Source organism: Gasterosteus aculeatus, chromosome 14 (assembly GCF_964276395.1).
Source record: "Gasterosteus aculeatus chromosome 14, fGasAcu3.hap1.1, whole genome shotgun sequence".
Lineage (NCBI taxonomy): Eukaryota > Metazoa > Chordata > Actinopteri > Perciformes > Gasterosteidae > Gasterosteus > Gasterosteus aculeatus.
In genome coordinates this window covers 17612058-17628154 of record NC_135702.1, presented here as the reverse complement: position 1 = coordinate 17628154, position 16097 = coordinate 17612058, and the positions used below count along the sequence as shown (strand labels likewise).

The window sequence follows — 16097 nt, the reverse complement described above, 5'->3', positions numbered from 1 at the left end:
TGAAAATGAGAAGTAGCAGCAAACCAGTTTTGCATGTTTTTGTTAGTTTTTTTCCCTGCAGTATCAGACCCACGGAGTACCACGGAGTACACGTGGCTCGTTTTGAATTGGACTCTGATCATGGTGTCGGGTCTTGGGTTTCCACACCAGACCCTGCTTGATCCGCCCCAGACCGCAAGACGTCGGTGGAGTTTCCCTCCCGACTCCAGTTGAGCGGGAGGAGCGCTTTCTGTTTCGCTTTTTCGCTCGTTTGTTTTTTGTGGAAAATAAAATAAAATGTAAATTCAAACTGCTGTGCGTGTGCATTTGGGTCCACCAACTACACCCCCCGAACACAAGGCACTTGCTGGTGAGGCACCGTCGTATCTTAAAGAGCTTGTAACACCTTATTGCCCTACAAGGCAGCTGCGCTCCATAGATGCTGGGTTACTTGTTGTTCTTATGGTTTTAAAAAGTAGGCTGGGGGCCAGAGCCTTCAGTTATCAAGCTCCTCTTTTGTGGAACCAGGTTCCACTTTCAGTCTGGGGGGCAGATTCGGTCAGCTCTTTTAAAGTAAAACTTAAAACGTTCCTCTTTGATTGTGCCTATAGTTAGGGCTGGCTCAGGTTAGCCCGGACCAGCCCTTAGTTAAGCTGCTATAGGCTTAGAATGCCGGGGGAATTCTTAGGACACACCGAGCTCCTCTCACGCTCTCGTTCTACCATAATCCGTTATAATATAATATATATAATAATCCGTTTTATTAATGCGCTTCACTAATTCAGTTTGTTGTGCTTTCTCGCCTCGCAGGTGTCCGTAGATCGTAGTTCTGTCTGGACCCTGGTTCTGACTCCTGCATGGCGCGCAGACACTTACTGCCTGTAACACCATTGATATTCCCATTTCTATTGCTGTAAACATTAATGCGCATCACTAACTTTGTTTCTTCTCACCTCACAGGTTTCCATGGATCATGGTTCTATCTGGACTCTGTTCCTGCCTCCTGCTGACACCTGCTCCTTTTTTATACTCCTCTAATGAAATGATATATATGTCTTACTGTTTTCACCTTGAGTCTGAAATAAAAGTTTGATTGATTGACATAATGTTCTTTTAACACATATATTTCGAATTACGAATAAAAAATCATTTTAAGATTAAACTAAACAGTCGTCAGTACAAGGAGTTGATTTGAATGTTTTGAATGAGGCGTCACCTCATAAAGATGAACACCAAAGGAAAGAGTTTAGAAGCAGCAGAACACAAACAATGAATCCAAAACACACTGTAATCTTGTACACAGTGGAAAAGTTCATTATTTTCCGAAGCTTCAACGTATTTAATGACAGCCGTGATTAATGAGTTACTCTTTAAATATAGATAAATATGCTCCTACTTAGTTTTAAATAGACACACATACATATATATATATATATACACACACATACATACATATATATATGTATATATATATATATATATACACACGGTACATTAGCCTCTCTAGCGGCTAAAGGCTCCACTGTGCTAGCAGCAGAGCACCACTATCACAGCTTGTGTGCTGCAGTGAGAACGCTGAGACGCTCATTGGATATTTAAAATCACACATGTTTCTGTCTATATTAAATGGGTTTCTTGAAAAAATAACTTTTATCCTCTGGAGTGAATAAGGGTTCAATTTCCGGGGCTCCGAGGAATCGCTGTGGACTCGCGCCGGTTTGGGAGGCCCCCCGCCCCCTGACAACACGGCAACCCCTGGGAAGCAGGCACTCTGATAATGTACATGAAGAAGAATGAGCAAAGCGATACACATGTCAGAGGACAGAGACACAAAGGAGGGAGGGAGCTGGACAGATGTGCGTGAGAAGAAGTTCTCAGCGGGAGCCAAACACTCCCCTCAGGTGCTCTCCGTTCAGGAGAAGACACTTCAAAGTGAATACTTTTAATAGAGACCAGACGGACGGACGGCGAGGACGAGGACTCATAGTAAACCAAAGACTAAATGTCCCTTCAAACACCCCTTATGGATGTTGTCCCAGGTTTTGTGGTGGTGTCTTGTATGTGAGTTTGTGTGTATGAACATCTGCTGTGTGTGTAGGTGTTTGAATATAAACAAAAAACGTGAAGCACAAGTAAACAAAGTATGTCTGAATGAACGTGTTCCTCCGTCTTCTCCTTGTGTCACACAGCTGTTTGGCTCTTTGTGTTTATTGTTTGAAGTTGACAAAAAACCAAAATGCCAGAGGAAACATGGAACGCATCACTGCTGTCTGTCAGACTTCATACTCCGTTGTCCTCGCCAAATCAATCAAAACAAAACAAGGGAGAGGGACCGCCCCCCCCCCCCTCCACCTACCATGAGGTGTCTGTTGGCCGACAGCAGACCCGACCCGTACCCGCTGCTCAGAGCGCCCATGGCGCCGTTGTGCGTGTGCGCGGCGCCGATGAGGTTGTGCATGTCGCCGTGGGCGGCGGGCACACCCGTCGACGGTCCCACCGCGTGGCTCCGCAATACGTGGATGGCATCGTCCAAGCGCTCCAGGCGGTCCTCGATGCGACTTTGCTGTGGAGCGCAGGGACACAGAACCAGGTGAGTCTCCTCCGTCATCTCAACTGTCATTCTGAGACGCAGGTCGGACAGAACCCTTGTCCGTCCATCTGGGACACACGGATCTCTGTGGTTTTTACATGAATTGGTCCCAATCAGTCATGTGGGTTAATCCGGGACTCAACCAATGAACCAATGCTCCTTTTCCTGTTGCTCAAAACCACAGCGACCAGCTGTTTTAAGGAAAAAGGGCCACCACGTCTACACCTCAGGTTCAGTGGAGGTGAACGCGTGTCATACATCAGGCGTGTGCGTGTGTGTGTGTGTGCGTGTGTGTGTGTGCGTGTGTATGTGTGTGCGTGTGTGTGTGTGTGTGTGTGTGTGTGTGCATACCAGCGAGTGTAACGGAGCCTCGTAGTTCGGAGACGATGGTCCTTGTCCGCCGTTCCTCGACCAGACAGCTGAACTGGCAACTAGGACAGAGGAGACAAGGAAGCGCCATCAGGAGATGAGGTCGGGGGGACAAAGGTGCGGTAGAAGATATGAGCGGGGGGGATCTGGCAAGGGGGTGAATAATTGGCAACTCAGTGTTCACTGTTTAGTTTGATCAGAACCGGCTTTCCTTCATCGGCACTGGGTTCTGTGAGAGGCCGCCCACCTGTGCACTCTTCCCCAGTGCATGCTGGGATACCCCCCGAGCGACTCCTGCGCAGGCCGCCTGTCTGCGCGTGGCCCCGAGCCAAAGCCCGCTCTCCTTTTGGAAGTGAAGGAAGCGAGCCACTAAAGGAAGATGCGAGGCTTCGGTGCATCCACGCCTGGTGCCGACATCATAAACGTGCAGATGAGGAAGAAGAGACGAGAACAAAACCAACTCGGATCTCGTAGCAGAAATGCTAATCCCAGGCTTTTGTCTTTGAAAAGCAAGGTACGAGTGGTTGATTAGCATGGCCCTCTGCAGAATAAACACGCTTTGTGTCTCTGTTCTTTTCTGCCGCCACTCGGAGGGTCGCCTCTGAATCCCGGGTCTCATTAGTCGGTAGACAGCGACTTGTGTGGATTCACATCAATACGAGGCGCCTTTAAACAGCGCTGGGTTTAAGCTTCATAGCAGCAAGCTCACCCACATCACTACAAATAAGAGGTTTTTGGGTGAGGGGTAGTCCAGGTCTATCACTTCTATTCACCAATACTGTGGCGTGGGTTCAAAAATGACAGGAGAATATTTTGGAGGCGCATTGCGGGCCGTGTTGCCCGAGTGGGTCACGTTGGACCTCCCTCCCTGGATCATTACGCTCCATAGAGAGCGAAGAGCCATAAATCTTTCTGTGTTTATGGGAGGGTTCATTTTAGTTGGTGTTTTATCCAGGCGGGTGAAAGAAGCGCTCATGAATCATCTCATTTTCCTCCTTGTTTTGCTTCTGATTCCTATTCACTCTCCTTTTCTCTCTCGCCTCATTATTATATTCACTTGTTTCCTCTTCTTCTCTATTTTTCGCTTCCTTTATGTCCTCTCTTCCTAATTCCCCTCTTTCCTCTGCTGACCTTCCTCCTCTCACCACTGATCTCTCCTTTACAACTCAGATCTCATCCCATTAGCTTGTGTTTCTCCCTTTTTTTAAATTGTCTTGCCATCTTTTCTTTTCGCTCTCCTCTATCCCTAATACATGCTCATTACCATATGCTAATTCATAAATAATCACCTGGGTTCATTCATGTGCAAATACAAATATATGTCTTAAATTATTCTGAGTCCAACTCTGTAAAACAACCCTGCAGAATTAGCCTGAATATCAATTTGCATGTAGTTTGCTCTAATAGGCGTCATTTCTAATTTGTAAAGTGTGGAGTAACTCCGACACAACGATAAACACCAATTACAGTTCAGCAGGCGATATCCCAGGCAGCTACAAAGACGGAGAAGATGGAGGGGGGGCTGGTAGGTTTGACAGCGATATGTCAAAGTAGTGCTGCTAATTTAAACAGTCACAGAAATATCATCAATATAACGGTGCAGCGATCTGTAACCACAATTACAGACAAATCTGACACAACTATTATTAGAAAAGTCATTTTCACCATAAGGAGCGAGGAGAGTTTAGCACGTCAGCCGCGAGAAGTAGGAAGGTACAGAGAAGAGACACAGCATCTAAAATGTGTTCTTTAATTCATTCCATAAAAAGATTTCCCAATTTAAAACTAAATTTCTGCTCGAATAACCTTGATGCTTTGGACTTTTTCAAAGTAATTAAAGTCTAATCTCAAGTGAGTCATGTTTCATGTCATTTTACACAGACAACTCATTTGAAAACAGTTTATGACTTTTGACTATTGTCATTTTAACAAATTCAAGTCGAGTTCCAAGTCATTTAAAACTATTTAGTTATATACTGTATCTATGGTCATTTAAAACATTCAAGTCAAGTCATGTGAAACGAGTTCAAGTTCAAAGTCCACAACTGTGTGAGTTGTGAAAACTGTCTGTCCTCCAGCTGTGGTGTGTACTGGTGTGTACTGGTATATACTGGTGCGTACTGGTGTGCTGTGACTGGACGTGCTACCTGTGAGGGAGGGCGGGGAGCCCACTGGGGTGGAAGGGTTGGATGAGAAGCTGTTGTTTGTGTGGTCCGGAGAATAGATCTGGAGAAAAGTCGAATGGTTAAACGTCAACGGGTGGATCACAAAGAAACAAAGGCCTCAGGTAATGACAAAATACCAAGTGGATATCTCACATGTATACGTGTGCATCTGTTTGTGTTAGCTGCACTTACGGATGCAAGTGCTTTCCCTAAGGCGTCTCCTGTCTGAGAGCTGCTGGCCGCTGCACTCGGCGCTCGGTTAGCTGTGACACACACACACACACACACACACACAGGAAGAAGAAGGATATATTCTCAGAAAAAAGTTTCAAACTACATATCAATCATTTTATTTATTACAAAAGATCCATTGGAAGATCTAACTCATTTGTGTTTGTGTGGCAGCTGTGAATGCGTTGAATGTCCTGTTCCCATCCCTCACAGCTCCACCAACCTGCTGCAGTCCCCCTCCCCTCCCTCCCCCAGCCCATCAGGTGCTCACGCCTCTTCATCTATATCACCTTCCCCTCCCCCACCAGCAACGACCCTCTCTATTCTGGAGAGAGACGTTAACCGGCTCTTTAGAAGACTAAACCCCCGTAGGGCAGCCGGCCTGGACTCCGTCTCCCCTCACTCCCTGAAGCATTGTGCTGACCAGCTGTCTCCGGTGTTCACTGACATCTTCAACACCTCCCTGGAGACATGCCACGTACCAGCCTGCTTCAAGGCCTCCACCATCATCCCTGTCCCCAAGAAGCCCAGGATCACAGGACTCAATGACTACAGGCCCGTCGCCCTGACCTCTGTAGTCATCAAGTCTTTTGAACGGCAAGTCCTGACCCACCTGAAGTCCCTCACCGACCCCCTCCTGGACCCCCTGCAGTTCGCCTACAGAGCCAACAGGTCTGTGGACGATGCTGTCAACATGGCCCTCCACTACATCCTCCAGCATCTGGACTCCCCAGGAACCTACGCCAGGATCCTGTTTGTGGACTTCAGCTCTGCCTTCAACACCATCATCCCGTCTGTGCTGCAGGACAAACTCTCCCAGCTGCACCGCCCGACTCCACCTGCAAGTGGATCACAGACTTCCTGTCTGACAGGAAGCAGCACGTGAAGCTGGGGAAACATGTCTCAGCCTCTCGGACCATCAGCACCGGTTCCCCCCGAGGCTGCGTTCTCTCCCCTCTGCTCTTCTCCCTGTACACCAACAGCTGCACCTCCAGCCACCAGTCCGTCAAGCTCCTGAAGTTTGCGGATGACACCACCCTCATTGGACTGATCTCTGGTGGGGACGAGTCGGCCTACAGGTGGAGTCTGACCATCTGGTGTCCTGGTGCAGTCAGAACAACCTGGAGCTCAAAGCTCTTAAGACAGTGGAGATGGTTGTGGATTTCCGGCGGAACAGAGCCCCACCCTCCCCCATCACCCTGTGTGACTCCCCCGTCACTATTGTGGACTCCTTCCGTTTCCTGGGCTCCATCATCACCCAGGACCTCAAGTGGGAGCTGAACATCAGCTCCATCACCAAGAAGGCTCAGCAGAGGTTGTTCTTCCTGAGGCAGATGAAGAAATTCAACCTGCCAAAGACGATGATGGTCCACTTCTACACGGCCATCATGGAGTCCATCCTCTGCTCCTCCATCACCGTCTGGTACGCTGCAGCCACAGCCAAGGACAAGGGCAGGCTGCAGCGTGTCCTCCGCTCTGCAGAGAGGCTGATCGGCTGCAATCTGCCGTCCCTGCAGGACTTGTTCGCTTCCAGGTCTCTGAAGCAGCTAAAGAGATGGTAGCCGACCCCTCCCACCCCGGACAAAACCTGTTTGTGTCCCTTCCATCTGGCAGGAGGCTGAGGTCCATCAGGACTAAGACCTCCCGCCACACCAACAGTTTCTTCCCGTCGGCAGTCGGGCTCATCAACAGAGCCGGTCCCCCACTGACTGACTATAACATTCCACCAGTCACTCCCCTTCACACTGCACATGTCACTTTCACTGCAATTCATCACTTTGTCACTCGTCACTTTGTTACTTGTCTGTTACTTGTTCGTTAGTGCACTTTATACTTAATATTTTTTTTTAAACTTTTTCAATATTTAAAATGTTTAACTTTATTCCCTTGTTTTATACTAACCCATAGCCTTATTCTACTAACCCATTGCATTAGCATTTCATTTTACTTTATTTTATTACTTGTGCACTGCTGTCTTGTTGTCTATTGTCACACTGTCTACTGTCGCGCACCAACCGCCAAGACAAATTCCTTGTATGTTTGGCATATTTTGGTAATAAATGTTTCCTGATTCCTGGTTATGCACGACATTACGCTCTATTTGTACCACGGAATCCTGTCTGACAGTGATGCATCTCTTGTGTGGTGCATTTAACCCGTGTAACACGGTTACATAGAACTTAATGGATTGACTCGGCTACCACAGCGCCATCAGAGGTCAGCTTTGAAGCCACGCATGGTGGTGTGTGACCCCCCTCCTCATTGGAGTCAGAGGACGCAATCCAACAACATCTGACCTCTCTTCACATTGTCACTGAGTGCCTGCAAATGGTCGACTTCACCAGTAAATCTGTTTCACACACTTGAAGAGCACTGAGGCCACAGAGGAAGGAAGTGACCTCACAGGACCAGATGAGCCCCCCCCCCCCCCCCCCCCCACACAGACTGAGGCAGAGGAACTCATGTCCCCTGATAGCAGATCCCAGATGGAAAGTTTACGCTCGCACACACAAGTTAGACACACACACACACACGCACAGCAAAACACATCCTTTCCTTTCATGGCAAATGAATCCATTACAGAAATTGGCAGGACTGGACTTCTTTAAGCTGAGAGAGAGAGAGCAGCATATGTTTTGGGGTTAAAGCCTCATGTCTCACTCACGCCATACCACTGGCCTAGTAAACCATCCCAGGGATTACTGCTATACACAAACACACACACTTGTGTCCTGACTTGACGCATAATTTAGAACACATGCAGTAAAAATAAATGGGAGCTTATAGCTGCAAAGGAGAAGAGCTTTAGGACAGTTTTGTCTGCCCATCCTCAATAAGAAATACAGTTTGGATGTTTTTTTGCTACGAGTTTACACCCCATTGTGAACCAAGCGAAGGACGAGTCGCCGCCGACGCCCACCAATGGTGTTCAACCAGGGTGGAGATTTAATCCGAGGCCTTCGACCCTGGTTGTTAACACACCACTGGACTGCAGCTGTGATCAGTGTGGATTCACGCAGCTTAGTGTTGGATCTGATACACAGCATCTTCACAGGACCATACACTTAAACCCATGGGCTTCTGTTTGAATTCACCAACTCTTTGTGCAGATAATTCTTTACTAAATGTGACAAAAATAGAATACAAAACACTAAACACTGGCGTGTTTTCCCACTCGGACCGGACCGGCACAGGGAACCTGTGAGCGACGCTACCAGAAGTTTGCATTTAAACAACAGCGCCTTGTTTTTTATTAGCTCCGTGATGGCTACACTCATCTGCTCAAGGTTGTGTGTGTGTGTGTGTGTGTGTGTGTGTGTGTGTGTGTGTGTGTGTCATATCTCATGGATTGTTGGGAGACGTCTTCCCATGAAAACAAACAGTTCAATCTGTTTCTTCTTGCTGGTCATGTTTTCTATTGGATTCAAAGCAAGGGGTCCATATGGCATGCTGTGTGTGTGTGTGTGTGTGTCTGTGTGTGTGTGTGTGTGTGTGTGTGTGTGTGTGTGTGTGTGTGTGTGTGTGTGTGTGTGTGTGTGGGTGGGTGGGTGTGTGTGTGTGTGTCTGTGTGTCTGTGTGTGGGTGTGTGTGTTTATTGGTGATGTCAAGGTCGAACCAAAACAGAGTACAACTGTTCTTCAGTTTCTGACCCCCCGCCTTCCCGCCTTGCTGCAGAACTTCAGTTATTAACTGGTTTCAACCATCTGAGCCGGATCACAGAAGACTCCCCAGTTATGAGGCGGTAAAAAAACATCAATACCAGACAATTATTTTAAAATGACATTCAAAAGGAATCGGTCCATAGTTAGAGCGAACGGGAAGTGAAAGCACCCGTTGTCTTACTTAGTCTCGAGCACGATGACATGGGAACCCAGCAGTTCATAGAGTTTGGTGTCTCACCCATGATGCTTTCTGTGCCATTGGTGGAGGCGGTGCACGAGGCGGTGCTGTAGTGGTTGCCCCCGCCCCCTCCTCCCCCCGCCCCTCGGTGGAAGCTGGACATGGGGGGGAGGCTGGAGTTGATGTCTGCAGACGAGTGTGACGGGTAGCTCTGCAGAGAGACGGGACTGAGTCACTAATAGAAGCACCCATCACATTAAGAATAGTTTTGTTTAATAGATTACAAGCCGAGATGCTGTTTGAATATGTAAATGAGGCATTGTCATTAGATACTGTGGTTCAACGCTCTGCTCACCAATCTGTCATGAGGGTGAATCCCGCAGTAGGAGGAGCTCTGGGAGGCGGCGTGGGACGAGTTCCCGCCCCCCAGCATGCTGCCGTGGTAACCTTGCTGGCCCATGCTGCTGCTGCTGCTGCTCCAGGGGTCGCCGCTGTGGTGACCGTCTGACACGGGGAGAGAGGGGGGAGACAGGTACATGTGATGACGTGTCATCAGTAGAATGAAACACACTCCTCTCTGCTGTCAAGAACTTTCTGTCGCCACGTCTGCATGTAGTTTGGGCCACTGACCCACTTCATGCATTGACCTGATTTCACTACACAGTTGTGTAAAGGCAACAATTAAGAATAGCCTGGCTAGATAGAACTTTGCTACACAGACCTGCTTCCTGGGACCATTTGTACCAACTTCTGCAACCGTCATCAGTACATAAACAATCCAATATATCCACAGAAAGCGGAGATCAGAACTGTATGCACCACCACACAAAGGGAGGCCCGCACCTGCATGTACCTGTACCATCTAAAAACACCAGGAATCATAGGGTGGAGAGCTTTTCCATAAAGACTTTATAGAAAGAGTCGCACCGATGGACCAGCCGCCTTCTTCAGCGTGAGTCTGAAATGAGCCATGGAGGAACATCCTTAAAAACATTTACAATGACTCACATCATCAGGCCCTTTTTACTTTCATCCCAGTAAGCAGCTTGTGTGTCGACAGCAGAGTAATCCGGTTTTCATTTGGGATGAGAAACTTGAATATTTGTTTGAATTAGTTTTCACGGTAAAATTGATAATTAATTATGTGTAACTTCCCAACCCTCGTAATAAGCAGCTTACATCATTAGGATGCACTTAAATCACAGCCAGAATTAAAATAGTAATGTAATTCCAAATCATTTGAATTGTGTTTTAAAGATGACAATAACAAGGTCAAAAGATGACATTTACATTTTTTGAGAGCCGGTTTTGTGTCAAAAAAGTTGTTGTCGATTACAGCTGTTGGACAAACATTGGAATCAATAGGTCAGACTTCTTTTTTTTTTTTAAATGAAAGTTAGCCAGTTGTGCATCTCTACTATTTGACGCATTGTGAGTCTGCAGCCGCGGGAAGCAGCAGCTTTGCTCAGAAACCACTGCTGCCTGGCAACGTGCACATCAGCCAGCAACTTCTGCTCTTCATCCATTGAGGGTTTTAGCCACAGAAAATGATCCATGATCCACTCTAAACTCAGGAATCACTGCAGTGAGATGTGACGTGTGTGTGTTCTTGCATACCTGGCATGAAGAAGGAGCTTGGGAAGCCGGCGCTGGGGGGCTTGGAGGAGGGATAGCCCGGTGAGTCCCTGTTGTAGTCTGCCGTGCTGGCAGACGGAGCGTACACCTGCAACACAGAGCACACACACACAAGGTCACCGAGGGGTCTCGGATCAAAACACAACGATGATCGACACTCCGGCCCCCATCACATCACTTCCCTTTTGTCCTTTGCTTTTTATTCTAATACAGGAGGAAAAACGGTAACTGATCCGGGAACTGTGCTTGTATTTATAAATGAATAATTTCAACGTTTGATGTTATATTTTAAGGTTTATCCTGTCAATATATTATATATATATATAGGGGGCTGCAGCAAACACGCCGTGACACCGGCCGCCCGTCAGCGCCCCCAACAGGTGACGTTGCTCTTCAGCGGCTGCGTGAGAAGGCGGTGCCTGTGTTTGGTCACGCCTGCGGCATGCCTCCATGTGCGTAGCATAGCGTGCAAACACTGAGCAAACCCTGGGACAGCTGTTGAAAGCGCTCTTCTCCCCTCTACAACAAATCGAGCCCCCCCCCCCCCCCCCCCCCTAATCTACTGCCGTCCCCTGGAAAAGACATGAGCTGCTTTGTTAACTTTGCATACGGATGGAACACAGATGCGGTGAAAGACGAGCCGATGATAAAACGCAGCAGAAGAAATAAAAGAAAAAGCTGGAGCGACTAAAAGACACACTTGGGGGCATTACGGAAACAATAACCTCACACACTCCCTGAGAGATATCAGTAAAAACACAAGGCTGCTTCTGAAAGCTTCTACTTCTGAGAGGAAAATCAGTGTGATTTGTATTCTAAAAGGATCATGTGACCAGACAGAGAATCATAGAAGGAATCGGAGCAGCAGGTGCGCACAGGTGTGATGTCTGCAGCATGAGGAGATGCATGCGGATACACAGCAGCTTCATTCAGTTCCACATTAGCACCACGTCATCTCGTGACGTGAGCCTGGTGTGCAGAACAAAGTGGGGGTCTGCAGAGGTCAGAGGCTCCTTCATTGACGCGTTACTGAAGCAATTAATTGTCACTTCCGATTGTGACTCTTTCTGAGAAGGTAACTAAAGCCCAGTAGATGAACGTTACACTAAATGAGCCCTTGTGGTTCTAAGAAAAGGACCAAGGGAGTAAGGCGGTGGAACTCGTTTCCTGTCAAAGACACTTGACGGCCGACACCACAATCCATGACCCAATTGGTCTAGTCCCAGAACCAGGACCAGAACCATACCGTGAACCTAATCGGGACATACTATGTAACTAATAACTAAGAAAAGTAGTTGCGGTAGTTTTTTTCAGCCTGAGGTGACACCCTTTGGTCACCTTTCTTCTACCTTCTTCTACTGCAGTGACGTGACTTATTGGTCATTGTGGAGGACGACACAAGCCGAGCACACACGCCGATAGCTGCCTAGCGGAGCTAATGAGCTGCGATGTGTCGTTGCCTTCCCATAATTACGGTGGCCCTGAAGTGCAAAACACAACGAAATTAACTCCTTACAGAAAGGGTTGTTTTGCTATTTGCGTTGTGTGCGTTGCTATTTGCCGTTGTGTTTTGCACTTCAGGGCCACCGTACATAATGCAACCTACAGGAGGTTTAACGATCGCCTCGGCAGTAACACACACATGCACACACACACACACTCAGGGTCTGTAGATGTCATCAGATCTGAATTGAAATCCCCCCCAAACTCCATCCTCCTCTCCTCTGAGAACTCAGTGTTCTGATGATAAAACCACATTTATTGACCCACAGTGTGTACGTGAAAACTCTCAAACACGCACGCGTACACACTCTCATGCTTGTGTCGTTCCTGCATGAAATATTCAGATTCATGTCTCATGCTTTCCCATTGAATGGGTTGTTAAACTGGCAACGAAAGGCTGCGATTTGTACGTCTGTGTGAGTGCATTTTTGTGAGAGTGTGTGTGTGTAAGTGTGTGTGTGTGTGTGTGTGTGTGTGTGTGTGTTACGGAGAGACAGAAACAGGTGCAGAGTGTGTTTAAGTCTGAGGAATGCAGAGGGAGACAATAACAAACTCACATCCTGCATTCTGTCAGACACACACACATGCAAACACACCCGCACGCACACACACACACACACACACACACACAGATGCAGCGGTATTAGGATTCCCACAGTTAGTAGCAGGAGGACCTGCCCACAAACCAGAGAACAGTAACAAGAACCATAGAAACCAGTGGAACATCATCTAGCAGCAGAAGTGCTGCTGATCATCAATACTGATATGACCGTTATGATCCCGACCACAACAGACACCGTCCAAACCGCCAGATCCAATGGGGTACAGAACCAGACCCACATCAAACCAGTTCTCTATGCCGTGGCGGGAGAAGAGACATAACCAACAAGAGACACACAAGGCTGAAACACACTGGGAAGGTGCAGGTGATTGGACCACATTTCCACATTGGAAACAATCAGGGACACGACAGAGCAGGAAGTGAAGCTAAACCAGGTCACAAGAGGCATAACACAGGACATCGACCCACACCGAGCAAGCTGGGCATCCAGGACACGTCGGGCTGCACGGTGTACTGGTTCAGACGGTGTACCGGTACCAGATGTCCGTACGGTATGAATCTCTCATTGTCTTAGTGTGTTGAGATTGAGTCATGGTTATAACTTTATAACAATAACGCACATCAAACACTCTTTAACAGGATAAAACACCACAGCTGGTGACACACAAACAACTTGTAACCCTAATAATTGTTTATTTATAAAAATGACCCCGCTGAAGTGCATGCTGGGTAAAGCTCACAACAAGAAGTAACTCTGCTGCTACATGAATACACGGAAGAGAGCAACACAAGAGGAACAAGGAGAGACCAGAGATGCACCAACACAACTTGTGCCCAACAGAGGAGCTCAGTCTGTTTGGGGGGTTTTGGTTTTGGAAAATCTGACGTTAGATCAGAAAACCATTTATTGCAAAGTCTGTCGAGCCTCTGATGGCAACACTAGCAGCCACAACAAGCTAACACGCTAACTAGCTAACGAGCTAACTCGCTGGCCAGTTGCAGGCGAGTTGGCCAGCGAGCAGCAAGCAGCTGTTCGGGTAGCGCCGTCCTTTTCGGGGTCAATGAATGAATGTGTTACTTACCGACACATGCCGGGATGCTGTCAGAATATTTCTAAATACAGTGAGGAAGATTGTAGACGCCGTGGCAAAAGAACCCATAAGAGCAAACACCCCGGGGACGTTAATGTCTTGTTTCAGTTATGACCAGTTGACAGCGATGGGAATGCTGGAGGCCGTGAAGGGTTTTGTCGGACTGGAAAGAGAAACGGGAAAAACAAGAAATGGAACAGAGCGAAATGCTTCGAGTTGGCTCCTGATGAAAAGGGTACAGAGGGGACGGAAAGAAGAATGGGCCTTTTTGTCTTAGTTTGTCTTTTGATGCTTCTTGTCTGCATTATTGTCTCCAAATGTAGGAAGCATCTGCTCAACCTCCCCTCTGCTCCACAGAGAGGAAGGGAAGCTGGAGAAAGAGGAGCAGCTCCTCCACCTCTTCCTCCTCCTCTTCTTCTACCACTATTAACCTGAATAGCTTTGCTCTGTCTGCCTGTCCCTCTGCCTGTCCCACTGCCTGTCCCTCTGCCTGTCCCTCTGCCTGTCCCTCTGCCTGTCCCACTGCCTGTCCCTCTGCCTGTCCCTCTGCCTGTCCCACTGCCTGTCCCTCTGCCTGTCCCACTGCCTGTCCCTCTGCCTGTCCCACTGCCTGTCCCTCTGTCTGTCCCAGTGCCTGTCCCACTGCCTGTCCCTCTGTCTGTCCCTCTGCCTGTCCCACTGCCTGTCCCTCTGTCTGTCCCAGTGCCTGTCCCTCTGCCTGTCCCTCTGTCTGTCCCTCTGCCTGTCCCTCTGCCTGTCCCACTGCCTGTCCCACTGCCTGTCCCTCTGTCTGTCCCAGTGCCTGTCCCTCTGCCTGTCCCTCTGTCTGTCCCTCTGCCTGTCCCTCTGCCTGTCCCTCTGCCTGTCCCACTGCCTGTCCCTCTGCCTGTCCCTCTGTCTGTCCCACTGCCTGTCCCTCTGTCTGTCCCACTGCCTGTCCCTCTGCCTGTCCCTCTGTCTGTCCCTCTGCCTGTCCCTCTGTCTGTCTTACCATTGAAGAAGTGATTCCCAGACTCAGACCTCTCACAGATGCAGATTCTTAACTCAGGACATTCTCCTGGTGTCTTTCCTCTCCTCACTTGGGTCAAACATCTACTGCACTTGTAATTTAGAACTCTGTCCTCTCAAATCTTGATGTGTGGGTCAACGACAGCAGACAGAAGACACAAATCTGCATTTTGTCTCTCTCTCTCACACACACACACACACACACACACACACATCTTACCATGCTTCATCCAAAGCAGATGTGCTGGAATGTGAACACTCAAACGAGCAGTCACGAAACCTCTTGACAGACACACACACACACACACACACACACACACAGACGGCTGCACCTGTGCCTGTCCAATTGTCGGTTTCCCTCCCCCCTTCCCTCCCTCCCCAGCCCCTCGCCCTTCTCTTCCGTCTCCCCTTCCCTCGCCTTCGGGCAGACATTTTAACGCCACAGGAAGCGCAAACCCTGGAGGCGACGCGCTGACAAATGTGCGACGTACAATTTGAAACCATTAGCGACTCATTTAGCGCGTCGCGTGTTTTTTCATTTCAGGCCGCTTTGAAGCAAATCCAACCATCCGTCTCCTCCACCTGCTTACACACCTGTAGACGGAGGTGCTCCGCTCGGCCCGTCCGGAGACACGTCAGAAAGACGAATCAGACGCGCCACCGTCGGATCAAACACATTTCCAGGGGGCGGCGGTGCGTTTTTCCGATGCATTTTATAGCGCAGATCTGGGCCGCGGCTCTCGGAACCCTCTGAAGGTTAATTACGTCCCTGATTCAAAACACATGGACGGGATGAAAACGGTGTGTGTGTGTGTGTGTGTGTGAGAGAAAGCAGAAGGAAATCCCACCCACCACCTCTGAGCCCTTTATTCTACCAACCTTCAATTGCACTAATGTGAACCAGATGTACACACACACACACACACACACACACACACACACACACACACACACACACACACACACACACACACAGCATGGCTGCGTAATCGACTCCATATGATGCAGCAGAAAGAAGAGGGAGACAATAAAGAGAGGGAGGAAGGAAGGAAGAGACAGGAAAGGAGCAAACAAGAGAAAATTCAAATGAGATTAGAAACGTTGGATTCAAACAAGCTCAATAA

At 48.4% G+C, this 16097-nt stretch overlaps 1 protein-coding gene across 14 annotated transcripts in view; it reads right to left on the bottom strand.

Annotated features, from left to right (window-relative positions):
• The window catches only part of tcf4 (transcription factor 4), a 163933-nt gene that overhangs the window by 18809 nt on the left and 129027 nt on the right, over positions 1–16097 (bottom strand). For 8 of the 14 annotated variants that reach the window (XM_078088412.1, XM_078088413.1, XM_078088416.1 and 5 more), the window contains 7 exons: positions 10792–10897; positions 9530–9678; positions 9235–9385; positions 5296–5366; positions 5086–5164; positions 2921–3000; positions 2336–2542 (listed from right to left, as the gene is read on the bottom strand). In XM_078088412.1, coding sequence (XP_077944538.1) covers positions 2336–2542; positions 2921–3000; positions 5086–5164; positions 5296–5366; positions 9235–9385; positions 9530–9678; positions 10792–10897 — 843 coding nt within the window. Of the gene's footprint in view, positions 1–2335; positions 2543–2920; positions 3001–5085; positions 5165–5256; positions 5367–9234; positions 9386–9529; positions 9679–10791; positions 10898–16097 lie in introns of all 14 variants that reach the window. The other 6 variants (XM_078088410.1, XM_078088411.1, XM_078088414.1 and 3 more) reach the window with 1 other exon arrangement.